The sequence below is a fragment of the Eleginops maclovinus genome, chromosome 24 (genome assembly GCF_036324505.1).
Source record: "Eleginops maclovinus isolate JMC-PN-2008 ecotype Puerto Natales chromosome 24, JC_Emac_rtc_rv5, whole genome shotgun sequence".
Classification (NCBI taxonomy): Eukaryota; Metazoa; Chordata; class Actinopteri; order Perciformes; family Eleginopidae; genus Eleginops; species Eleginops maclovinus.
In genome coordinates, this window is record NC_086372.1 from 7,593,152 (window position 1) to 7,620,356 (window position 27,205).

Here is a 27,205-nt window from a genome sequence, read left to right on the forward strand (position 1 = left end):
GACTCAGTTGTAGCAGAGACAAAGTAAAGTGAGATCCTCCTCGTACACTGACAGAAATGCGACTTTAGGAAGGCTTTGATGACTCTAAATGAGAAAATACTGTGGATACGAAGGTAAAGAAGCCATGATGTTTGCACGGTTCTCCACCTCCGGGACATCACCTCCGGGACGGACAGTCTGCGTGAAGCATCGACTTGGCAGAGCCTTGCCCTGGAAAACAAATCAGATGGATGTTACATGCACATTGTAAACCGCTTAAAGTGGTGTCCACAGCTTTAGTTCAGCAAGCACTTCAGGAAGCAACACAAACAGAAAAAGGTATTCATTTATTCTTTTAAGGTTGTATTTATTTCAATATTACAGTATAAATAGAAGCAATTTATTCTACCTTGGTTCTTCTGACACGATCATCCTTTACATTAAGCATTTGTTTTTCAGAGTTTGAATTATATTATTTAGGAGGATATTGTTCGAATGTAAGGCATGAACAAAAAAACAAAACAGCTTTTGACTTTATTTCCCAAAACTATCCACATAAGTTTGTCTGAGTTCTGTTTTTTTTTTTTTTCAAATCTTTTTTTTTTGTAGACATGAAACTTAACACATTAAACAATGGACAGGACAATTTGTCTGTTAAGAGAACAATAAAAAACCTAACCCCTATCCCTATCCCCTATCCCTATCCCCTATTCCCCTCCCTTAACCCATTAGATCTTGGTCACAGTATATAGGAAGCAGAGTTCCATTTTGTTAAGCAAGATGATGTACGATGAAACATACATGAGTGAACATGGTCCAGAAATAAAAATATATAGAACAAAAAATGTAATGCTGCAGATTCCAGCACAAATGACTTATTTGATCCATTTTAAATATAATATTTTTGATTAAAACAGCTTTAATCAATGCCACCTGACAAATGAAGTCTTTAAATCACTGGTTTTGAAACACAATGCAGGTTGTACAAACTGCAAAGACTCATCTCAAGCTTCCAAAAGCATTTTTCTTGCATCATCATTCAGCCCATCTCTTTTCATCATGGTCAAATGATCATGCAGCCTTTAACTAGTTGCATCTTAGAAGGCAACTTGTGAGAGCCCGTGGAGGCTGGCCTTGAAATGAAGCAAGAGAAAATGATGATAGAGGACGAGGAGGAGGAGGAGATTGAGAGGAGGGGGGTGAAGAGGGAGCTTGTTTCAGTTCGCAGAATCGCTCATCCAGTAGCTGCTCCACTCAGGGATATTTGGATTTTCTCAGTCTGGATGCTGTAGCCCGGGGTCGGACTCTCTCTTCTCTCAGGCTTCCTTGTGTGTGTGTCGCGGCGGCTGTGTGTGAGGACGCTGCATGTCTGGTATCCAGACATGGGCCCCTCGTTTCGCTCTGGGATTACTCTCTGCCTGGCCATCACCTTGGCTCAGGTGATAACCGTCACATGCCAAGAAGCTATCAAGAATGGTGAGTGACCGCCAGCTCCTCCTGATCTGCTTTCCTCAATGACATGTAACTGATGCAAAATGAAACCAAAAAGGTCATGAAATTACTTCTGATGGTATTTGTGCTGACAATAAACATTGTTTCCATGCAAGTATAAAAAGTTTAAGGTCATAAAATCTGGTAAAGTTACTTTTGGTCTATATTTCTTCAAATGCTTCCTCCTGCTCTGCTGTCGTCAGTGATTCATGATTGTCAGACGGAGCCCTGTGAAAACATTTACCTCTGTATGTCTGATGCAAGTGACAGTTCTTTTTGCACTTCCCATCATGCTCTTGGTTTATTTTTCCGAGGTAAGGAAGTTGGATGGGAAATCATCTGTTGAAGATTTGTTTATGTTTTAGTTAGACACAAGGGTTGCTCTGCCTCCCAGAAAGCGGACCACAGTGGCCTTGTAGTTCAGAAACGTTTAAATCACACCCAAAACCCAAACCAAAATGTATTTTTATACCCTAATCAGACACCTTTTTCCGGTTAAAGTAACCACTTACTGATGATTAAAGTGGTTAACCTTTCAGAAATTCATTAAAAAAGGAGAAAGTGAAAGCAAGCTCATATCTCTGTGGCAAAAAGTGGCATCAACGTCTAATATTGAGGCTGAATCGGCTAGACAAATAAACTCCAAATCATGACTTTTAAACAAAATCTAGAATAAAATGTCCCAGTGGATGTGGATCCTGGGTCAAAAATATCTCCCCCCTACAGGCTGCAGCACTGGGCTATTTCAGTGCGAGGTGGAGGCTGAATGATGGGGTTCTGTGCGCCATGGCTATAATGATGTGGCCTCGCAGATGGGATGGACAAAAGCAGGCCACTAATTTTGGTCAGACTCCGAGCCAAAGGCAGACAGGACACACCCAGAGTGAGAGGATGCTGGGTCTGAAATATGCCTCGCTCACTTCCATCCAAGTTCACCTCTGCTGAAGCTGAGAACGTTGATAGAAAACGTAGTTGTTAGATTGAGTTTAATCCTCAAAGATATGCTATACACTTGCTTGTTTGGAGGTCTTTCAGAGCAATTAAGGCATTTTCTCCAGCTAAGGACAAGGTCAAAACCTGAAAAGCTACCAAGGTTGTTCTAAAGCTGCTACAAAAGTTTAGTTTTTGTGTTTAACTACAGTTATAGGCCACTTTCTCTAAGTTAAGCTATGGCTGCTGGCTTTATATTGACTGCACAAACATGAATGATCTTCCTATTAAGCTCTTGAAAGTTCATTAGCATTCGAAAACTATAACGCCTACTGTTACCAAAGCCTACTAGCTTTGAAGCAGGGAGTCTTGCAAGAAACATAAATATAGATAGAACAATTACAATAAAACAATTTAACATACCATAAAGTATGAAAAAAGAAGTACAATATTATTTATTATGGAATGAGGAGGGATCCAGGTCCATTCCTGTATTATGATAGCCATACTATATATACTTAAAATGTGTTTTTTGTTTTGGAAATGCTGCTATTACATACAACATGCTGCATAACATTTTCCAACATTTCAGAGTAGGAAAAAAGCTTTTTTTTCCACTTTTTGTTTCAACTCCGTGTGGGGGAATAAAAAGTTACATTAATACTGATTCCCCTTCAGCATGATACACATTTGAAAGAATTTAGAAACCAAGTGTAGCTCTATTCAGACGCTCTGGTTGTGTTACAGCCAGGCATATCAGCTGTTGTTGTTGTTTTGAGAAAATAGTTGAACAGTCTGAGATTTATGATTCTGGCAGTCTGTATGTTAAAACGTAGACTGAGTGTTTAACATTTTAGAGTGCTGCTCTTGGCCCTGTGAGTGTGTGTGTGTGTGTGTGTGTGTGTGTGTGTGTGTGTGTGTGTGTGTGTGTGTGTGTGTGCGTGTGCGTGTGCGTGTGCGTGTGCGTGTGCGTGCGTGTGTGTATGAACAGCCACCATGAGCTTCTGTTCACATATTTATTCACTGGTTTCAGTGGTTCTTCTCAATTTTCTGGCTTTTTGGTTATTTGAGATTTTTTTTATATTGAAGTAATAACGTGTGTGACCTTTTTATTTCTTGATTTAAATACGGTTGGCTTAAACAGGAGTGTCACTTTCTTCCCTCACAAACAGTTCACACCCAAAAAATATTAATATTAATCTTGTGAACCTACTGCTTCATCACGAGAGCCCTTGAGGAGTCCCAACCCCCAGCTGTGGAGCCACTGGGTTAAGGTGCAGTTTATGTGGGCTGAATATGGGTTAATAATAAACCTGTGGAGGTTTAGGCTCACCACAATGTCAGAGAGCCACACAGAGTTTCCTCTGAGAAAAGAAACCCACACTTAGTCATCATAGTTGCCCTCGTGCAGTTTGTCCACTCTATAATCACTATAAATGGCTTGAAAACATAGATTTTTTTATCACTCTTACAAAAATGTTCTAAAGCAGCACAAATGTTATATTTTATCTGCAAAACTCAATGAAGTGAACACCTTTTTTCTCCAGACTGAAGATCAATTTCCCCAAAGGGTTTGCACAAGGGTTTCTTGTATAAGACTTCTGTAGATATAGATTTTTTTGGCTGCTGTCTCGCGCATGCTGCAGCCTGTTCCGCTCCTCTGGGTGCAGCAGCAGGAGGGTCCTCCGGGTGCAGCAGCAGGAGGGTCCTCCGGGTGTGGCACCGCTCTGCTCTCCCAAATAAAGGAAAACCACAAGTTCTACCCAAGCCCAACGTATAATACAGCCGCTGTGGTTTCCCTGAAATAACTCCAGCTTTTGAAAAACAGCATCTCTCGCGGGGAGAGGCTCCACCACATAATTAGTACTTGGGACGTCCCTAAACTGGCAGGATTAAAATATGCTCACTGAGCTCGTAGCAGGTGGCCATATTCCCCTTTTCCCTCTTCTTTTAACTTCTGCTTTTTCCTTCTTTTTTAAAAACAGATGGGGATCAGGATTTTGGTCCATAACCACACAAACCTTACAAATAATCAGTTTTGCAATGCAACATAATATCTTAAAGCAGGAATAAAATGTGCAAACAAGGAATTATAAAACCCCTTTCTGGACGTGTGTCAAAAATGATGTTCACAAGAAGAAGTTGTTTAATAGTTTGATTTTTTTGTTTTTGTTTAAATGCTTTAAAGACTTTGGAATTTCCTTTCTTTTCTACATAAACTATTTGTATACATACAATTAAAGTCACATTTCACTACTTACCTTGACATAGCCTGCACACATAAAAACTAAAGGTCTCTCTTGTTTTGTGTTACAGTTGAAGACATCGCTGTTGGTGCAAAGATGATTACATACTTGCATACATACTACTACACACTCATAGACACATTTACAGCCAGGAGCTGTTACGTCCAACCACAGTCTAGTCAGAGTGGAAATCAGCGGCAATCTGCTCAAAAGTGTCTGTTCTCTAATTCATTAACTTCCTTTTTAGTTTCCATGCAGATTAATAAACTGTATTGCTTCCACTGATGTCAATCTTCATCTTTAAAAAGGTTTGACTTAACTAATTTAATTCACATCCAAACTATTTATAATTTGGGTGCACATGAGAAATTAAAACATCCTTTTCGAGGCACGTGATTTATATGCGATTGACTTGTTGCTTGGGAAAAAGGTTTCTTTTACCCCTAGGGCACGTTATAAAACTGTTTTGTTTTTTTCACCTACTGAGTAGCACTACGCATGACTATAAACTGGGTGCTACAATCAGTGGAATTTCCCTTTGAGGCTAGAGAGTTACGTTATAGTTAATTGGACTACAATGTAATTGATGTCTCTTTCTATGCCTGCGACATGAATGAATCAGTTCACATGTGGACAGATTGTTAATGCATTGCTTAGTAATGGGTGCAACCTGCTGGACAAGGGTGGAAAGTACAGTTAAAATAGCCTGTGGTTTGTGGAAACATATAAGGATTTATTGGTCCGTTCGTACTGATGAATATTTGTTCTTTAGTATTTTTGTGACTTTTTTTACAATATGAAACCATTAAAAGACAGTAAAAGACACGATTAAGGTTGTCTTTATTGGGTAACCTTTGGCAACATATACCCAACTTCTTCTGGATTTTTTGGAAAGTACTCAATGTTTCCTTGAAGATGTTTTTTAATTTATCATTTTGAGCAATGTTTGCTAAGACCTTGCTTTAGTCAAAGTTCCCTCCCACAGGGAACATTTATACTCAACACCTTACAGTTAGGGCCACACATCATTATGGGGTTTTTGACAATTATACTTTTTCTTATAAAACACAACAGAGTGTAGCTTTAATTTTAAGTATCATCACAATGTCGCCTCGTGTAATTCTAAGTTGCAGTGATAGAATGAGAGCATAAAATAGCAATTTGCAAACTACAATTACAGAAAACTGCACTGACAGTTATCACCTTAAAATCCGAGCCATAATTACATTAAAATTGTTTTAAAAATAGTTATGATTATCATGTAGTGTTTCATCTGCAAAGTTCGATAAATGAAATCCCTTTTTTTTTTACTAAGAATAGAGACGCACACGAAAACGATGTTTTTAAGGCAATTGGAAAAGGGTAAAAATATAATTTTTCATAACTCTTATAATTGCTCTTTAGTGTTTCACACCTGATTGCATCCACTATTTTGTCCCTGTCCAGATCCTGTAGAAACGGTGAAGATGTTTTTCCTGGGATCTGATTGGTCAGTATTCAGACTTTAGTTACACGTTCAATCAGCAGCAGCGCGTGTGGTGGAGATACACTTTATCTTAATATTCCATCCATCCATCCATCCATCCATCCATCCATCCATCCATCCATCCATCATCTTCTCCCGGTTATCCGTCAGGGTCACGGAGGTAACAGCTCCAGCAGAAAGCCCCAAACATCTCTTTTCCTGGCCACATCAACCAGCTCTGACTGGGGGGATTCCAAGGCGCTCCCAGGCCAGCGAGAGATATAATCCCTCCACCTGGTCCTAGGTCTACCCCTTGGTCTCTTCCCAGCCTGGAACACCTCCCTAAGGAGGTGCCCAGGTGGCATCCTTGCTAGGTGCCCGAACCACCTCAACTGGCTCCTTTCAACATGAAGGAGCAGCGGTTCTACTCTGAGTCCCTCCTGGATGACTGAACTTCTCACCTTATCCCTGAGGGAGGTGCCAACCACCCTGAGGAGAAATGCCATTTCGGCCGCTTGTATCCGCGATCTCGTTCTTTCGGTCATGACCCATCCTTCATGACCATAGGTGAGGGTAGGAACGGAGATGGCCCGTTAGACAGAGAGCTTTGCCTTCTGACTCAGCTCTCTTTTCGTCACAGCGGCGCGGTAAACGACTGCAGTAACGCTCCCGCTGCTCCGATTCTCCGGCCCATATCACGCTCCACTGTTTCCTCACTCGGTTTAAGGCCTGATTCCCTACCAGGAGTGGACAGTCCATCGGTTTCCTGCTGAGAACCATGGCCTCAGATTTGGAGGTGCTGATCCTCATCCCAGCCGCTTCACACTCGGCCGCGAACCGATCCAGTGAGTGCTGAAGGTCACAGACCGATGAAGCCATTAGGACAACATCATCTGCAAAAAGCAGTGGTGAGTCTACTCCTCAAAATCCTGTCCCTGAATATCACAAACAGGATTGGTGACAAAGCGCAGCCCTGGCGGAGGCCAACCCTCACCAGAAATCGGTCCGACGTGCTACCGAGAACACGGACACAGCTCTCGCTTTCGGAGTACAGAGATTGGATGGCCCTGAGTAGAGACACCCTCACCCCATACTCCCGCAGCACCTCCCACAGTATCTCCCTGGGAACCCGGTCATACGCCTTCTCCAAATCCACAAAGCACATGTAGACCGGATGAGCGTACTCCCAGGCCCCCTCCAGGATCCTTACGAGAGTAAAAAGCTGGTCCGTCATTCCACGATCAGGACCAAATCCCCATTGTTCCTCCTCAATCTGAGGTTCGACAATCGCCGGACCCTCCTTTCCAGCACCTTAGAGTAAACTTTCCCGGGGAGGCTGAGTAGTGTGATGCCTCTGTAATTGGCACACATCCTCTGATCCCCCTTTTTAAAAAGGGGAACCACCACTGCTACTCCTTTGGTAATGTTTCCGACTTCCACACAATGTTGATGAGACTTGTCAACCATGACAGTCCCTCAACACCCAGATCCTTCAGCATTTCTGGCCGGATCTCATCCATCCCCGGGGCTTTGCCACTGTGGAGTTGTTTGACTACCTCAGTGACTTCCCCCCATGAGATTGGAGTTGATCCTCCTTCATACTCCAGCTCCGCCTCTAATATAGAGGGCGGAGTTGTCGGGTTCAGGAGTTCCTCAAAGTGTTCTTTCAACCGCCCTAACACCCTATCAGTTGAGGTCAACAGCGTCCCATCCTTACTGTACACAGCTTGGATGGTTCCCTGCTTCCCCCTCCTGAGGTGTCTGACCGTTTTCCAGAACAACCTTGGTGCCGACCGAAAGTCCTTCTCCATGGCTTCTCCGAACTTCTCCCACACCTGCTGCTTTGCCTCGGCCACGACCGAGGCTGCTGCCCTTCAGGCCTGTCGATACCTTGCAACTGCGTCAGGAGTACCCAGGGATAACATATCCCGGAAGGCCTCCTTCTTCAGTCGGACGGCTTACCTGACCACCGGTGTCCACCAGGAGGTTTGAGGGTTACTGCCCCTTGAGGCACCTAAGACCTTGAGACCACAGCTCCAGTCCGCAGCTTCAGCAAAAGAGGCTTTGAACACCGCCCACTCTAGTTCAACGTCCCCAGCCTCCACAGGGATGCCTGAAAAGCTCCACCGGATGTGTGAGATGAAGGCCTGCTGGATTTGTGATTCCTCCAGACTTTCCCAGTTCACCCGCACTACACGTTTGGGCTTACCAGGTCTGTCCAGTGGCTTCCCCTGCCACTCGACCCAACTTACAACCAGATGGTGATCAGTTGACAACTCCGCCCCTCTCTTCACCCGAGTGTCCAAAACATGCGGCCTCAGGTCCGATGATACGATAACAAAATCGATCATGGACCTTCTGCCTAGGCTGCTCTGGTACCACGTACACTTATGAGCATCCTTATGTTCGGACATGGTGTTTGTTATGGCGTATCCATGACTAGCACAGAAGTCCAGTAACAAACCACCACTCCGGTTCAGATCAGGGGGGGCGTTCCTCCCAATCACGCCCCTCCAAGTGTCTCCATCATTGCCCACGTGTGCGTTGAAGCGACCCAGCAAGACTAAGGAGTCCCCTTCAGGAGACCCATAGAGAGCTGACCCCACCAGATCCAACTGGTAACGCTTCACCTCCCGCACAAGATCCGGCTCCTTCCCCCCCAGAGAGATGACATTCCACGTCCCCAAAGCCAGCTTCTGCCACCCGAGTCTGGTCCGTCGAGACCCTCTGCTTTCACTGCAACCCTTCTGGCAGCGCACCCGACCCCATCGCTGTTTCCCGTAGGTGGTGGGCCCGCAGGACGACACCTGCCAGTTCAAACTGCGCCACAACATACCTGTTTACTGACAGGAGGCGGGCAAATTTTTGTTTAGATACTTAGAAAAACTATATTCTTTTCTACTGAGCTTTAAGATCATTTTTGTCCCAAATATTCTACTTTAAAGTAGAAGTAAATAAAACAGTAAATAAAAGTCCTGCATTCAAAATTCTATGTAAGTAAAAGTACAAAAGTTATGGCATCACAATAAACTTCACGTACTCATTTTCCAGTAATGCCCATATCAGATTGATTTATTTTCATTTTTATTATAGTTATTAATAATGAATTAATGCCAATGTTCACTTGGTTAAAGTGGGGATTATTTAAATTACTTGCTCTTCTGCTGGGTGGCTTAATGTATTATAATACATTAATTATTCATTGGATGATTTTATATTCCGTTTTGTAACTGATACATGCAAAGTAGCTAATTTTGTCTAATGAATGTATTGGAGTAAAAAGTATGCCTCCAATATGTAGTAAAGTAAGAGAATAAAGTAGCATGACACGAAAATACTCAAGTGAAGTACAAGTACCTCAAAATTGTACTTCCAGTAGTTGCATGCGTCACTGCTCTGGATGGAAACACTGGAAACAATCTACTGCGCCATGCTGGAGGCTTCCACATGGGGTAGCCTGTTGTGGTTCAGTTCAGGGCAAGGTGACACTAGTTGTTCCTCCACCACAAGCTCCAAAATGTAGGCTGAGAAAAACCTGTTTTCCTCTCATTGTATTTACTGGTTTGAGCAATTATGAAGCCACAGGAATCCTGAGTGTTCCTCCTGCTTTAAACCTCTGGAGGAGTCTGGATGAGCTCCACTGAAGCAGGCGTTTAGACACAGCTCAAATACACCAGCTTTTACTTGGAATAGACTTTAAATATATAGTCAGTGGTGTAAAGTACATTTACTCAGGTACTGTACTTAATTACAATTGTGAGGCACTTCGAGGTAGTTTTATGCTACTTTGTGCTTTTACTCCACCACTACATTACATTACATTACAAGCTACTTTGCTGATGTGGAATAATGATAGAAAATATAACCAACCCTTAAATCAGACTTTAGTTCCACCTGGAGTAAATTCAAAGCTACCCTGCAGTATACAAAGTCATTAAAACTAGCTGCACCTTTACCAGCTTGGATAACACTGTAATGATCAATAGTTATAAAACATATCAGATATATTATTCTGAAATGGACCAATCTGCACAATGACCACTTTTACTGTCGCTACTTTAAGTACATTTAGATGAGAGTACGTTCTACTTTCACTGGAGGAACATTTAGAATACTTTTACTGAGACAGAGTATTCCTACACTCTGGTACTTCTACTTTTACTCAAGTACAAGACCTGACCACTTCTACTTTTACTTTTGTACAAGATCTGTGTACTTCTACTTTTACTCAAGTATAAGATCTGAGTACTCTGCTGACAGAGTTCTCACCCGCACCAAGCCATGGCAGCACATCACCCCCAACCTCATCCACCTTCACTGGCTCCCGATCAAGTCCCGGATCACTTTCAAAACCCTCCTCCTCATCTGCAAATCTCTCCATGGCCTCGCTCCACAGTACTTATCGGACCTCCTCCACCCCTACACCCCTTCACGGAGTCTGCGGTCCTCGGACACGGCCTTCTCACTATTCCCCACACTCGCCTCCAAACCGGTGGTGATTGTCAGCTAGTTTGCTCAGAACATTAGCTTTGTGAGGTTTTTCTTCTTTAGGAAATTTCACACATGATTCAAACCTCCTAATAATCTTCATCATGTGAAAAGGAATCCTCTGCCATACTTATTGCTGGTCTCTCTCAAAGACTCCTGTAAAAAAATGTGAAGGTGTACTCCCAGTATCAGAAATGAAACCCACAATCCTATTGGATCTGTGTGTGACAATGTGTGTATGGGGGGGCAGGTGTGTGTGAAGAGCTGAATAACTGTCCCAGAGGGTTTCCCCTTGAGCTCCACTGCAACACCATCTCCTTCCATCGTGGACGATAAAAATGGTCATAAATATTTAAAACCATTTTGATATTTGGCAAAGCAGATATAGCAGTGGGTTGCCATGTTCATAAATAACCATGTTCACTGGGTGTATTCATCTGGACTTCTACGTGGTTTTAAAAATAGAGACTTGCATTTAAAATGACCTGAGTAAGAGTTGATCTTTTTTTTACTGTAAAATGAAAAATCACAATGACATCATCTTATTTTGGGATGAGTTTTATTCTCTTTCGTATCCCTTGCCATCACTTCTCAGCCAAAAGTCAACCAATTTTTTCATGACTTCATTTGCATTTGCTTCTTACATTCCTTTATTTACTTCTCTGTGTTTAAATAACTAAGATGATATAAGTGTTTAGTGTATTTTGCACACATTTTAAGTTCTGAAATCATGCTAAACACCCATTGATAATTGTGAAATGAATTTTTTCTGTCACTTTTAGTCAGTACATTGCATGATTATGGATTATTTTAGAACGTATGGCTTGACGTTTCAGTCATTATGTCAGCCAAGTTTTCTTTACAGCTGCTCATACAAATAATACCCACAATGCTTCAATAGCATAAAGATGGCACAAAACTCTTCACAAGCTAAGTTAGCAATGCACTTGAAGTTGATTGTATTGCGTCTAATCCTTTAAGCCCTCACTGAGACGAGTTTAGTGATGGTAATGTGTGATTTTTACCTTTTTGGTTTAGCTGAAGAGGAAGGAAAAAGTCCACTACATCATTTTGAAGCTGAGTGCATGCAGACGTTGATGTTTAAAACCAAATACCAGCTGACAGAGTGATCCCTGTTACTGATGGCAGTTTTTCTCACAAAGATTCCTGTACGGAGGACGGCCGATTCTACTCCAACAATCAGATCTGGAACCGAGACCCGTGTCATGTGTGTATATGTGAAATGGGCTCTGTGTTTTGTGAGGAGCTGGTGTGTGAGGATCTAGGTGACTGTGACACCACAGCGACCCCTGAGGGCGAGTGCTGCCCCGTGTGCTTTGCTTCAGCACATACTGAGACTGGTAAACTGCACAGCTGCCTGCCAACCTGTATTCTGCAGATGCATCCTGGTTGTTCTTTTCAGCCTCCGAGCCTGAAGCGTTCTTCTTCAGACTCCATCCTGAATTGTTTTTTACAATCTAAAATATTGTTTTGGAGTTTCCCTTTTATTGTCATGTCAGTTTGAAAAAGGAATACATTGACTTTTTGCCCAATAAGATCACTTCTCAACCTTCTCTTGTGCAGCATAGGCATTCATAGCATCATTGCTACATAAAAGTTGAGCAAGGAACTTATTTACCAAATAAGGTGTATTCCTCTGGGAAATGATCACCTCCTCGCCATGTTGTTCACATGTTTATTTTAGGTGCACTTTTGATGATTTGTATTGTTTTTGGTCTTTGTGCTTGTTGTAAGATGCTTTCCATTTCAGCACCAATAAGACTGCAACTATTTAGATAACATTTAAATGAAATGTTTGTATCTTTTGAAAAGGTGCGATGTTTAAAGTCCTTCAATTTTGTTTTTTTGTGACTTCTGAGACTCCATGAAAACGTGTAAACTGAGATAAGTGGCCTGCAACAGGACTGTCCCTTTTTCAACAAATACAATCTTCTGCTATAAAAATAATTTGGAGTATAATAGTCACACAAAACAGAACAAATAGAGGCTTTAAAAACCCCTTTATAAATTGTTGGCATTAAAGTAAGCATGTTACAGTATGCTGTTACAATTTAAGATAATGAAAAAGTTCAACATATTTGAAATTAAGCGCCAAGACCTTTGTGTTAACATTTAGATGAAGAAATGCCCATTTACATGTCTGTATGCTCAATATGAAGCAACAGCCAGCAGGAGGTCCTCTTAGCCTGTAGCCTTCCTGGTGACTTCATATTGATCATACAAACGAATGTACATCTTAACTCTCGGCAAGAAAGAGTAAAATGTTGAACTTCAGTTGAATGTCATCCATCCCAGACACTAAATCAATGTTTTTGCCTCATAAAGATACCTGCACAGAAAATGGAAAGGTCCATGCCCACAATGACATGTGGAACCCGGAGCCATGTCGGATCTGTGTGTGCGACATGGGGACCGCTGTGTGTGAAAACGTGGTGTGTGAGGACCTCAACGACTGTCAGAAAGCCATGACCCCCGAGGGCGAGTGTTGCCCGGTGTGTGTGTCTGCAGCGTCGGCATCAACTCCGAGTGCAGACCCCTCCACAGGTAACCAATCTCTCCTGTCAGGATAGAGGGATGAGTAAGAGCTCCTTCCCAAACCCTCTGTTTCCCCCTCAGCTGCAGATGAGAAGGAAGGAGAGAGCTGCACGTTCGAAGAGGACGTCTACGGGCACAACGAGATCTGGAAGCCAGCGCCGTGTCGCGTGTGTGTTTGTGACAATGGCGTGGCCATCTGCGACGAGGTGCAGTGTGAGCTGCTGACCAACTGTGAGAAGGTGGTCACGCCTGAGGGGGAGTGCTGCCCGGTGTGTGAAAACTTCGCCAGTGCCGGCCGGAGGATAGGTGAGCTGAGGCAGAAACAGTTTATTGTTCTTGGTTTTGCACAACATAAACAGTGTGAAAGTATAAAGAGTTTTAGTAAAACAATATTCAGGACATTTACAATAAGACATACAATACAGAAGTTCTGTCTATAATGTGGATGTAAAAGTTCAGGTTATTGTAATTTGCCCGTTTTCCCACATTTATTTTTGTAATGCTCATAAAAGTCAGGAAAAACAAGATTCTAAGAGGGTCTGAAATAACTCTTCTTTGATTTAATGAGTTAAACGGTTTATCTTCCAAATAACGATTGCAGTTGTTAAAAGCCGTATAAAAGTGTATCAATAATTGAGACTGTTCAGATTAAGTTGAAGTTTACATTCAAATAACTTTATTTTTTTATTTTTTGCCCCTAGAAATTCTGGGCTACAAGGTAAGTCATAATTCATTCTGAAAATGATAATTGCAAATATCTTAAAATAAGTATTTCTGTTTGTAAGGTTGCAATATGTTACTGATTTCTTTATAGGGACAGAAAGGTGAACCCGGTGATATCCCATATGTAAGTGATTGCATGCAATTCTAAATATTCCTCACCAAGTGTTTTTTTATAACGTATAAAAGCTTTTTCAAATAAAACAAGGTTTTATTTTTTGTGTTACTCATAACACTTGTGTTTTTTTCGTCACAGGTGGTAGGGCTTCCTGGACATTCAGGTCCCTCGGTGGGTTTCTCCTGCTCTTACCCTCCACTAACCCATACAGTTAATTTAACTGTATGATATATTTATAATGTATAGGGTTAAATAAATGAATTGGAATAGATTACGTTTTAAAAATAGCCACACAATCATTTGCACACTAGAGGGCACCAGTCTGTCATTACAGTGCTTCTAATTGGACGAACTGAAGACTGAAAAATGTTATAGTGCAATATCTACATGATGACCTGCTTTCTAGGGAGGCCAGAAAAAATGAAAAAAAATGATATTTATAAACTGTTCAGTTGATAGACAAATGGCAGTTTAGCAACACTATGATGTATTTGCGTTACATTTTATGGCTGTTATGATTTTATAAATCACGTGTTAAATCTTTGTCTCTTTTTCTTGTGATCATGGTTCAGGGTCCTCCAGGAAGTCAGGGAGTAACTGGACCCAGAGGCTTTAAAGGCAGAAAAGTAAGAAGGAACACCTGTATAGCTTACACCTCTACAGGCATTGCTTATGGATACGGCTCTTTTTATCTTTAAAAATATATATCAGTATGTAAGTGTACTTTCCACCTTCATTTCTGTACAAAGAAACAAGGAATCCTGCCAGTACGGCTGTTTTTAAGAGCATCACGTTGCCTCTCATTAATGATATTTCACCATGCAGGGATTTGTAGGGCCGCAAGGATTTGATGGAGAGCCCGGTGTGCCAGGAAATCCAGGAGGGCCCGGACCCCCAGGCCATCCCTCCCACCTTGGGGTGAGTTTGTCTCATTAACGAATGTGCATGTTTCATAGAAATTGGGTGAAAAACGACATCAAAATCATTTTCTAAACATGATGCCTTTCCCTTTGCTCTCTAAAGGGCAACCTCGTGTCCCAGATGGCTGCAGGTTTCGGAGAGAAGTCCAGCCACGCTGGGATGGTATCAGGATCAAGGGTGAGTAGTTGAACAGTCGTGAAGGATATGTATTTTACACACGTTTAGAATTTGGAAGTATGCTATAATGTAGTATTTAACCACAGTCAGTAAAATGTTACCATTTCAGGGAGAAGCCGGACCACGAGGACCTTCTGGGATGCCGGGTCAGCAAGTAGGTTCTGGCTTCTTGGCAGAGATTCAAAGGCTTAATTCTGATGACATGTTCTCTATTATTATATAAGAAGAAGAAGAAATGATGTAGAAACATCTATTGACTATTATCCCTCCTCTGTTTAGGGCCCAACTGGAGGTCAGGGAATGCCAGGAGAGGCTGGAGATCCAGGAACAATGGTAGGGCCATCATCTAAAGGATATCTTCTATCTGATGCTCATATGCTCAGCGTCTATGAGGAGCCCTTTGAAACGTGTTTCTTTGTGTTCACAGGGAGAGTCGGGTCAGCGTGGACCAGAAGGGCCTCCCGGAAAATCTGGACCTGATGTGAGTGGAACCTACAAGCATCCTCTTATAAATCAAGAATATACTGTTCATATTATCAATATTTCTTTATTAGTTTTTCAAGAACTATAATTTCCCCTCTTTTGTTTTAGGGTGAAGCTGGACCTTCAGGTGCTACAGGAGAACCAGGATATCCAGGATCTTTGGTAACCCAGCCTCCTTCATTTCACAAACTGCATGAATTATAATATCATTCTGCAGAATCAAGCCTGGAGAGAAACAGGGGAGACGTATAAAACAAGCACAGAGTATGATCTAAAGTCTTCTTTCCTGTGCGTGTTTCCTTTGTGTCTCCATGCAGGGTGGGAGAGGATTCCCAGGACTTCCAGGTCATCCAGGACTGAAAGGGCAGAAGGTAAACTTCAAAGCTCGTGTCTCTGTTACCTGATGCAAGCTCCCTCATCACTGTCTCATGAGTCTGCACTTTTCATGCTTATTTTACATCCAGAACTCATTACATCTGTGAACTCAAATGTCTCCAACAGGGACATGTCGGCCTCCTTGGGTCGAAAGGCGAGGCTGGAGCAGTTGGAACAAAGGTGTGACTCTGATCTGTGATCATATGTGGCTCTTAAGGTGGACTATTAAAATGAAGAACATGTACTAGCTTTCGCTGCACTACTGGTTGGAAAACATCTACATAATATCAAATAAAAACCTTTTTTATATCTGATTGTTGGTGTTCTGCAGGGTAAATCTGGCACTCCCGGAGGAATGGGTGCTCCAGGCCCACAGGTAGGCAACACACACTACAACTCCTCAGCAGAGCATTGCGGACAGTCAGGTGAGTCAGGTGTCATTCAAACAGGTGCTGAGCCACTGTTCTGTTTCAGGGACCACCAGGCCTGCAGGGAGAGAGAGGCAGAGCCGGCCCACCTGGAGCTGTGGTAAGAAAAGCACAACATCTGTATTTGTTGGGGAAAATGTGAAATGGTTTTGCAGGGTTGAGACATTTTCTTTCTCTTTTAGGGAAAACGTGGAGCAGCCGGCCATGTTGGCAAGCCTGGTCCTCTGGTAAGGAGTTGTAGCTATGGTATAAATGTTTTGTAAAGCTTAACATTTTTGAAACAAAGTTAATGAGGCTTTCTCTGCGAGAAAATTAACAATAAATTCAAAACTAATTCTTTACGATTCTCCCGCACTGAAGCAACTTTAATGATTCAGTTTTTGGGACATGATAAAGAAAGATAATTCAAAGATTGCGAACAAACCAAGCTGATTTCTCTCATAACTTTGTTTAAAATATTTAATCAGATGTTCTATTAATACAGGGTCCAATGGGTATCGTTGGTGTTCAAGGATTCCCCGGAAATCCAGGAATGAAGGTAAGATTGTCAAAACCTTTTGATTCAAATATGGTATTTTAAGTTTTCTATTAGATAAATCCATTTGTATTTAACATTTTTGTTTGGCTTATTAGAAAATATTACACTGTTTAGTAGATATTGGCAAAATTGGACACACCGTTAAATAATAAAAACACACATTGACCATAAATTCAGTGCGGTAAGTCTTGTGATATCCGGTTGCTGATATAAACCTCCATCTTTCCTCTGCTGCAGGGCGAAGCAGGACCGACGGGGGTCAGAGGAAGTCAGGGACAGCAGGGTCCCAGAGGGGACGCCGGACACATCGGACCATCCGGGCCTTCAGGACAACAGGTGTGACACTTGACTTTAACCAGAGGACCACATGTTTAATAAGATAATGTCTCATTTGCACATTTTATCAAGACAATCTAGAAAACTTAAGACAGAAATAATTGTCTTAGAGATGTTTGTAATCAACTGACGAAGTTTCATAGTGATGTCTAAGTCGAAGAATAACATTTCTCCCCTTAAAACTCTAATGATGAGGTAATTGTGAGTTATTTATTGTTTTCCCAGGGTGCCGCAGGAGGTGATGGAGCTGCAGGAGGCCGCGGCCAAGCAGTAAGAGCACAATATATAGAGCAGCTAATTTAACACTAGACATCAACTGAGGCAGTCTGTTCATTTGTTCTTTCATTAAATCTAATCCTTCTCCTCCCTCAGGGTATCGGAGGTGTGCAGGGTCCACCAGGGCTGATGGGGCAGCCTGGCCCCCCCGGCCCCCAGGGAACTACAGGAGCAGAAGGACCGAAGGGCCAATTGGTATCTCACAAGCCTTTTTCTCTGTCAATTTCCATGACTGTCTGTAACTTTGTTTGAAATTAAAACACGCAGGGAGTTAGAATGTTTACTCTTCTACAGGGCGAAGGTGGATTTCCTGGATTCAAAGGAGAGGGAGGAGCCAAGGGAGAAAGGGTAACCTGAAAGACACTTTACCCACTAAGTAAAGCAATAACAGTGGGTAGAACTGACTGATTATTGGTTTCTGCGTTAGGGGGACCATGGTATTCCTGGACCAATCGGCCCGATAGGAGATGAAGGGAAGCGTGGATCCCGAGGGGACGCTGGCGACCTCGGGCCAATCGGACCTACAGGGGAAGCAGTGAGTTAACCTTTACTTTATTTTAAGATCCTTGATCAAGTTTCATGAAGTCAAGGTGTGAATTACATAACCTTGAAACCATTTGTTCTAGGGGGCTCCAGGAAATCGCGGTTTCCCAGGTTCAGATGGTTTACCTGGCCAAAAGGTGAGTTTATTTTAGATCAAAATGCAAGTAATGGTCCGATTTACTTCTGCTGTTTAATCACTGTGGATGTATGTGAACCAAACAGGGAGCAACGGGGGAGAGGGGACTGCCAGGCTCGCTCGGATCCAAAGGATTGGATGGAGATGTCGGACGCATTGGAGAGCCAGGTCTAACAGGGGCTCGGGTAAAGCAGGAATATCTCATCCAAATGTTTGTGTTATTGTATAGATGTTGGTCCAGATAGAGCAACTTCTCCCCAGAGGAACGTCTTGTGTCTGCTGGCATACGGTGCAGAGTGAATAGAAAATGTATTTTTGAGAATAAAGGCTGCATTTTAAAGAGGTTGTTTGGGTCTCTCTGTAACTGTGTCTGATTTCACAGGGTCTGACGGGACCTATTGGCGCCCAGGGTTCAGAGGGAAAACTAGGACCAATGGTTTGAATTACATATAAAAGACTCACTTCATATGGAAACAATGAGTAGAACGATGGCATGCATTAACATGTCTTCTGTTTCCCAAGGGCTCAGCAGGAGATGATGGGAAACCGGGCCCAGCTGGGTCTGTTGGAAACCGAGGTGGATCTGGACCGATGGGCCTGCCTGGACCCAAAGGCTTTGCTGTCAGTATTTGTTTATGCTCCACTTTAACACATAATCAGATATGTTGATGAGACAGAGGATGATTTCTGTTACTCCTGGCTTTAGGGGGACGCTGGGAAGATCGGTGAGGCTGGCAGCGCTGGGTCTCCAGGTCAAAGGGCAAGTTATCTTTACTTCATATAAAACCATTTGTATTAAATTAGCACAAATCCATTCATTGATACCTTTCTTCCAGGGGGTGCATGGAAAAGAGGGAGAACAAGGCGCTGCTGGTCCGGCTGGCCCTGCGGTAAGCATCCACCAACCCACCATAAGAGATTTGATATCGGATAACAAGATGTGTTATTGACGATACTTCCTACTGCTTCTCTGCAGGGTGTGGCAGGAAAGAGAGGAGAGCAGGGGCCACAGGGCCTGCATGGTTTCCAGGTACACTGCAAATAGAAATGTATTGCCATAAATTCAGATGGTAACAGTTGTTTATAATTGCATTACATCATTATTTGGTTGGTGTTTCTTAGGGTTTGCCTGGACAGCCAGGAGCACCTGGAGAGTCAGGGAAACCAGGTGATGAGGTAGGACAAAACTAAACAACCTTTTTGTAGAAATTATTTTCAATGCTAACTAAAATCTTTTTCATTTGTCCCTCAAATGATCTGATGGACATTGTCTCGGTATACAGATGTGTATTTGTTCTTTCCATATTACTCTAAACATTGAGTGTTTTCCAGGGTATGGCTGGAGAGGCAGGGGCTAGTGGAGCTACAGGTACACGGGTAAGTCCATCACTAACTGAATCAGGGCTGGACCTGTAGTCAGAACAAAGTCCTCAACGGTTGCATTCTTTCATCCCCTGGTTGTCCATGCAGGGAGAAAGAGGCCCTCCAGGAGAGAGAGGGGAAGTCGGGCCCAATGGGCTGAACGGACCTAAAGGAGGTCCAGGTGGACCGGGCACAGATGGGCCAAAGGTGAGAACCATGGAGCGACCCTGCATCTGTGTGTTCAGTTTGTGAATGGTTTAACTACAAGCATCACATGTGATACATGTCTGATCATTTTAGGGAAGCATTGGATCAAAGGGTGCTGTTGGAGAGGCAGGAGGACCAGGGCTCCAGGGCATGCCCGGAGAGAGAGGCATGAACGGACCTTCAGGCCCGAAGGGAGATGCAGTAAGTGAACTCCTGAAGTGGAGTAAAGATATTTGCTTATAACGGCACAATTTCTCTGAGCAAGCTCTTGGTGGAGATGATGTTTTGGGAAATGTGGGACTAAGAGAGGAAGCATTTTCTAAAAGAGTTTTGAATCTGAGGCACTGATGAGGCTTTCCCTACAGGGCTCTGTTGGAGAGGCAGGACTGGAAGGGAAAGCCGGAGCTGACGGTGGACGGGTGAGTCTTCTCCTGATGTCAGGATGAACAGAGGAAGACAGCACTTAGTGGTCAAATATTTAACATCAGACCTATTCCATCATCAGTTGAGTTACAGTTTGTGTAATGTGCCATGGTAAATATATGCTTTCATTTTATCCAAAGGGGCTTTCTGGTCCTGTTGGACCTCCTGGTTCCGGCGGACCCAACGGGGAGAAGGTGAACTCAAAATCCTAGATTTTCGCATTATTTAAACCCCAATTTTTGGTAGGTAATCATGTTAAAACTAAACTACAAAATCCCAAAACTGTTTAGAGTACATATTTTTAATTGAGTAGGTATCAAATCAGTATGAGGTAAAAAGTGGAACTAGTGTTTAAATTAAATTCCATTTCTGTGAGCATTTGTACATCAGCATTTCAGTTTTAGAATTCCTAAAGACAGGCTAATACACAAAGGTAAGTAGTTATAAAGAGGGACAGTAATACATGTTAGGTACAAAAGGCTAATGATACAAATCAAATGAAATAAGTGAGCACTGTGGCCTGAATATGTATTTGAAGCTCCAATGTAAAAATATATTATAGAAAAGTTCATATAGAAAAGTTTTCCTCAGTTTTTAATAACTTGTATTTGACTCGTCTTTTTTTTCAGGGGGAAACCGGCCCTTCAGGGCCTACTGGACGCAGAGGAACCAGAGGAGTCACCGTCAGTGCAACACTTTATTATTCAATTGATAAAGCATCTTCTTGAAAGGTGTGTGTATGTGTGTGTGTGTTTGGTTTTTTTCTTGACAATAAGCGTGTGTGTTATTATACTAACAGGGATCTACTGGTGAGGTTGGTCCAACTGGTGCTGTCGGCTTCCCCGGTACTTCTGTAAGTGGCCGCTAAAAGAGGGCAGATCTGTCCAACTATACCGATTGAAAAGGAAACCATAAGGATGCATTTCCTGTTTCTGTCCCAGGGTGTTGATGGTCAGCCTGGGGTCAAAGGTGAGACAGGAGAGCCTGGCCTGAAGGGAGAGGGAGGCTCACCCGGACCACAGGGGATGGCCGGGAAATCTGGAGGACAGGTACACACATTTACCTGCAGTTTAAAAAGAGGGACAGATTGAACCAGTGCCTTCAAACTGCTGCTCTGTGTGTTTCAGGGACCTGTGGGTGTGACCGGACTTAAAGGAGGCAGAGGAACGCAAGGCCAAACTGTGAGGCAGCCTCCATTTTTGTTCATCAATTTGTAGCCTTCAGTGGAAGTCTTTGTTTGGTCCAACATTGTGTCATTAAAGTCGATCTGATTTAAAGTGTTTTCCTCCCGCAGGGCTCGCCCGGTTTCCCTGGACTGCCCGGAGGAGTTGGAACAGCTGGCTCTGCTGTGAGTTAATAAGTTAAATAATATAAACAATTATCTCTTAAAATCATTATTATTGTTCAATTATGCTGCCTAAATAAAAGTATTTCAGCTGTAGTTAATAACTTCCAAACTAAAGAAAAAGGCTTTCAAATCCAAATGAGCATTGAGTGAAGAACCTGTGTGTTTCAGGGTGCTGTCGGTGCAGACGGGCCTATAGGTGCTACAGGAAAGCAGGGACCTGCCGGGATTGTCGGGGACAATGGAGCTCAAGGACGCCAAGGGGAGAGGGGGACTTCAGGGGCCCCCGGTAGCCCAGGAGAGAAGGGAGACTCTGGAGAGGACGGCCCCGGGGTGAGAGGATCTTTAAGCTTGTAGTTCAGGCTGTGCTGTACAGAAATACATCCTTAGGTGTTTCAACTGCTCTTATGTTTATCTCTCAGGGGCCGGATGGGCCTCCAGGACCTGCTGGGGCCTCAGGACAGCGAGGCATTGTGGGTCAGCCTGGAATGAGAGGAGAGGCAGGCATGCTGGGACTCCCCGGACCTGCTGTAAGTGCTCCTTCTGACAAATAAAGCATGACTGGTTTTGAAATGTTATTTTTTAACGTTATTTTTAATCAAATGCTGTACAGTGGAGTCTGTTGCTCTGTTTTCTTTGATTAATTATTATTGGTTCTGCTCAGGGTCCACCTGGAAAAGCTGGCGCTAATGGAGTTCCAGGCGGCAAAGGGCCCTCAGGTGGAGTTGGTTTGCCAGGAGCCACCGGACCGCGAGGAGACGCTGGCTCCGAGGTGTGTGACCTCCGGAAGTTCCTACATTTTAGCACCAATAAAGACTTTTTGACAACTCAGAACCCAAGCCAAAGAATCTGAATAATCACGTGTATGCAGGCAGATGATTGGATTATACAGCTGAATGAAGTCATGATGCGATGGATATGGTTGCTTCAATATTAATATGTTTTTGCTGATGATGTGGCTTTTCTGTCCCACTTCACCTAACGGTTCCCATGGAGATTTGATCCTGTGATGATCTGTGTGTTTCAGGGTGTCTCTGGAGCAGAGGGGTCCCCAGGGAGGGATGGTGTTTTAGGAGAGAGGGTAAGATGAGATGCAGAGTGTCTGTGTTGCTGGACTGGAGGAGCTAATGGCACCATACAGCTGTGTGGACTAACACTGGAGTGTGTGTGTGTGTGTGTGTGTGTGTGTGTGTGTGTGTGTGTGTGTGTGTGTGTGTGTGTGTGTGTGTGTGTGTGTGTGTGTGTGTGTGTGTGTGTGTGTGTGTGTGTGTGTGTGTGTGTGTTCAGGGAGATCGGGGTAATCCTGGTCAAGAGGGTCTGGCAGGAGTTGGTGGGTCTCCAGGAACCGAGGGGCCTGTGGGAATGACGGGCGGTCCGGGACAAAGAGGCGACAACGTGAGTTTGGAAAATGTGAACTCATCTGAATCTAAAATGCCACTGAGGGGTGTTGCGCTATACATATCATAAGGATAACCACGATATTAATAATAAATATTAAGATCATGTAATAAAACACAGATGATGATCTTACACACACGTCCTTATCTTACATACATGGTGCAATGAAAATCTGAAAGGGTGACAACCCTAATACTATGTGTGTGAAATAAATAAATAAAAACTCCATTGTTCCTCTCACATCTGTCATGTTGGTTTGCTTATTTTGAGTTCAGGGTGCCAGAGGACCCCCTGGACCCCAGGGAGCAGCTGGCATACGAGGAAAAGTGGTAAGCAAGAAATGAGAATCTACCAAAAAAACATCAATTTAACTATTTGACCTCTGTGATAAACCTTGTGTTTACTGCTGATGTATGTAATTGTCATCATGTGTCTGTTTTAAGGGCCCTCAAGGACCACAGGGGGAGAAGGGAGTTTCTGGACTTCAGGGAGAGAGGGGACAGAAGGGACACCGAGGGTTCACCGGGCTCGGTGGTTTGCCAGGAACCAGTGTAAGCAAACCTTGAATCCTGTTCTACTTTAGAAGCTTCAAACACATTCCCGAAGGAGCGTTGAGTCTCGTTAGTTTAGGGAAACTTTGCACTAAAGATTTCAGTGGGTTAAATGTCCCTTTGTTTGTTCCAGGGCGCTACAGGGGAGCCTGGAGTGACGGGCGTTGTGGGACCAGCGGGGCCCAGGGTGGGTGTTAAAGGCACCATGCAGTTCCATTTGCAGTCAAGAGCATGTGCAGCTCTCGTTTTAAAATGTACCATTCTCTCTCTAGGGGCCTCCAGGAGTATCAGGGCCTCCAGGAAAAGAGGGAAACATCGGTCAGCCTGGACCAATGGGGGCTCCTGGAAGCAGAGGCTCCAGTGGAGAACTCGGGGCCCAGGTGACACATTTTTCATATTCCTAGCATTCAGACTATTGGTGTTATCTTCAGAGAGGAACAGTGGGTACGGTGTTATGATATTAGTAAATCCTACCTGGATTCATTTGCACTCGTCCTCCCCTCTCTCCCCTTTTCCACACTGTCTCTCTCAAATAAATGCTACTCTGGCCCCCAAAATAAAATAAAATAATATAAAAGGCTGTACTTGGAGCATCACCATAAAGTCAATGATAAAACTATAGCACAGCGATAGGTTCCAGCAGTGACGACAGAGGACAGTAATGAATTCATGTTGACTTCATATCATTTTCTGTCAGGGTCCTCATGGTGATGTAGGACCTTCTGGCCCCCCAGGACCACCAGGGCCCCCCACTTCATTCGTTGACGACCTCTTCGCTGCTCCCTACGACTACGACGGGAAGGGCGGTGTTCCGGAAGCTTATGAATTTATGGAGGACGACATGGCTGACGTTGCCCGTCTCCTCCCAGAGATCAACAAAGACGAAGCCCTCCCCAATAAGAACTCGGCCCTCCTGCGTGCAGACACCGGGGTCCAGGCTTCGCTGAAGACCCTCAGCGGACACCTGCAAAACCTGCGCAGCCCTGATGGCAGCGAGGGGAACCCCGCCAAAACCTGCCAGGACCTCAAGCAGTGCTACCCCCAGAGACCCAGCGGTGAGGGGCCGGTTTACTGCTTACACCATCTTTGGGTTTTGACCTGTAGTTCTGTTATAAACACCCATAATACTCACTCTGGGACTCAAAATTGACACCCAATGTGAGTTTTGTGTCCTGAATAGAAAATATGAGTGATATTTACCCATATATGAAGTAAAGCCCATAACTGTGGCATCGTGTGTCTACAGGTGAGTACTGGATTGATCCAAATCAGGGGAGCACTAAGGATGCCATCAAGGTGTTCTGCAATATGGAAACCGGGGAAACCTGCATCTCTGCCAATCCTGCTGAAGTCCCCCGCAAAGCCTGGTGGACCAAATCCAGCCCCAGCTCCAGCAAACCCGTGTGGTTCGGAGCAGACATGAACAGTGGAACCAGAGTAAGAGATTAAGTTTTATACCAAACATTATGACCAACACTACAGAAGCCCTGGTGGTAACCATGAAATGTGCGTCTGATTTCAGTTCCGCTACGGAAATAACGAGGAGAGGCCGAACGCAGTGGCCGTTCAGATCAAGCTGCTGCAGCTTCTGTCCAAGGAGTCGCACCAGAGCCTCACCTACCACTGCAGGAACAGCGTGGCCTACAAAGATGAGAAATCCACCAACCTGAAGAAGGCTCTGGTCCTCCGAGGCTCCAATGGCCAGGAGTTGAGGGCGCAGGGCAACAACCGCCTCCGGTACACCGTGATCCAGGACGGCTGCTCGGTAAGACATGCAGTGGTCACTATTCGGTATACGGAAATGCGGCAATAGCCAAGTTACCTGAAATGACGGCGGCACTGATGGATTTTCTGACTCGTTACTGTCCAAGTCTGGTTTCTTTAACACAGCTAACGTAAATTAAAGACACTTTTAAAGTGCAGATTGATAAAACTGTCTGTTAAAAAAGAGAAGACTGTTAAATATCCAAATTGACCAATCAGAATGGCGAATCCAACTCAGCCTTGTAATAACGTAGAATAACTAGCTTCAGTGTATTATGATTACTGATATTTCCTGTCTTTCCTTTCCCACAGAAATCCGACGGACAGTGGGGAAAGACGGTGATCGAGTACAGGACGGTGACGGCTGCCCGTCTCCCTGTGGTGGACGTGGCTCCCATGGACATAGGGAAGCCTGATCAGGAGTTCGGCCTGGACATCGGCCCTGTGTGTTTCTCATAAAACCAGACGGACAGAAATAGGCTTTTCATAGAGGAGTGACATCAGCAGAACATGAAAGGATAAGGACTCGTCTTCCTGAGAGCATACGCGGCGAGGAAGGGTAGCTTCTTGTACACACTGCTGCGTCTCCCAGAAGCCATTGAAGGTCAGTGTGCTCACTCTGACCGACAGGATGCTGGAATAACTTATTCACCTTGTCAATAAATGTACTATAGAGCACCAGGAGGGGAGTGCATGTGGGAGGAAAAGTTAAGTCTAAAAGTGCTGACATGAAACCTAATTAAAAAAAGCAAGATTCTAATGAATTGTGAACTTGCATAAACTGGAAAAAAAAACAGCCAATAATATTAAAGACATGTGGTCTTTAAAACAGAGTGCATAAGAACTGTTTATAGCAAAAATAAAAGCATTCAAACCTTATTAATTTGGCTTTTTCCAGTGAGTGCACACCGATGTCCGAATAAAGAAAGGACTGTAGTTATTGATTAATAGTATAAACCATGAGCAACATGTTTGAACTAATTTATTACACTTTAAACAGAAACCCTTTCAATCTCACCTTTCAACTGTAAATGCAACATATGACTGTAAATGACATATTATTTGTTTGTTGTTAACTATGGATGTGGAATAAATGTATGTATTTGGAATGCCATGAAGACATTCCCCCAAAACCAGAAAGCCAGAGAAGTTGAATAAACATTTGTTTCCCTTAAAGAAGAGCAACTTCACTTTGAATGATTCTCACCACAATAGGGAAACAGAGCTTCATCTGCCATCCCAGGAGAGTCCTTCATCAGAGGGACTTTAAAATAACAACCATCAAGAATGGGACAGTTGACTAGTAAATGTGTCTTATGGTACACTAAAACAAATTGTAGTTTGCACATTTAAACTGCATGTTAAAATAAAAAATCCTAGATTACTGGTGGTTTAAAAAGGTGTCTTGGCAGCATGCAGATGGGAGTGTGATGAAATGAGAAGGGGAAAAAGAGCCAGAGAGAGAGAAGGCGTTCTTACAGGAAGAGTCAAAGTCAGAGTTCAGCCAGCACATGTTCCCGGGTCGCCCTCTCCTCTCTGTGCTCGCTGAAAGACGTGACACTCTCCCCGTTTCCTGCAGCTCCACATCTGTGAGCGGCTCATTTATAGCCAGGGACCACCATTTTCATCTTCAGCATGACACATTGAACGGTGCTTTTCAATAAGCCCCAGAACGGGACAGATTTACACGCAGAAAACTGTTTGAAATTCAAACCTTAACCACACTTTTTTACTGGAAGTCCATTTAAATGGTTTCAATATGTTCACAGGAAATATCCCAGGTGAGTGCAGAATGGTAAAGATAAATCCACAATCTTGATCTTAATTGAATGATTTATGTACCTATTGATGATGTCACTGGGGATTTGTCTTCCTTTTTTAAAGTTTGATTTTGTTGTGTGATAGTGAGTTCAGCTGGATGTGCCTCACACACACGCTGACCGATGGAG

The 27,205-nt window shown here is 43.5% G+C and overlaps 1 protein-coding gene across 1 annotated transcript; it reads left to right on the top strand.

The window, feature by feature from the left end:
• The first annotated feature begins 1,233 nt into the window (after positions 1-1,233).
• On the top strand, positions 1,234-26,435 carry LOC134860607 (collagen alpha-2(V) chain-like). Its single transcript, XM_063877365.1, has 55 exons — positions 1,234-1,455; positions 12,946-13,164; positions 13,237-13,461; positions 13,857-13,873; positions 13,970-14,002; positions 14,132-14,164; positions 14,566-14,619; positions 14,819-14,911; positions 15,017-15,091; positions 15,201-15,245; positions 15,371-15,424; positions 15,519-15,572; positions 15,683-15,736; positions 15,892-15,945; positions 16,076-16,129; positions 16,281-16,325; positions 16,424-16,477; positions 16,560-16,604; positions 16,862-16,915; positions 17,153-17,251; positions 17,477-17,521; positions 17,624-17,722; positions 17,822-17,875; positions 17,955-18,062; positions 18,154-18,207; positions 18,293-18,391; positions 18,589-18,642; positions 18,729-18,827; positions 18,913-18,966; positions 19,043-19,096; positions 19,183-19,236; positions 19,329-19,382; positions 19,539-19,583; positions 19,677-19,775; positions 19,869-19,976; positions 20,141-20,194; positions 20,339-20,392; positions 20,828-20,881; positions 20,998-21,051; positions 21,140-21,247; positions 21,326-21,379; positions 21,493-21,546; positions 21,715-21,876; positions 21,966-22,073; positions 22,208-22,315; positions 22,571-22,624; positions 22,831-22,938; positions 23,217-23,270; positions 23,385-23,492; positions 23,626-23,679; positions 23,765-23,872; positions 24,190-24,547; positions 24,739-24,929; positions 25,015-25,257; positions 25,569-26,435. Exons 1-55 carry the CDS (start codon positions 1,362-1,364, stop codon positions 25,713-25,715), a joined length of 4,770 nt encoding a protein of 1,589 aa, XP_063733435.1. The 5' UTR covers positions 1,234-1,361; the 3' UTR covers positions 25,716-26,435.
• Positions 26,436-27,205: the final 770 nt, after the last annotated feature.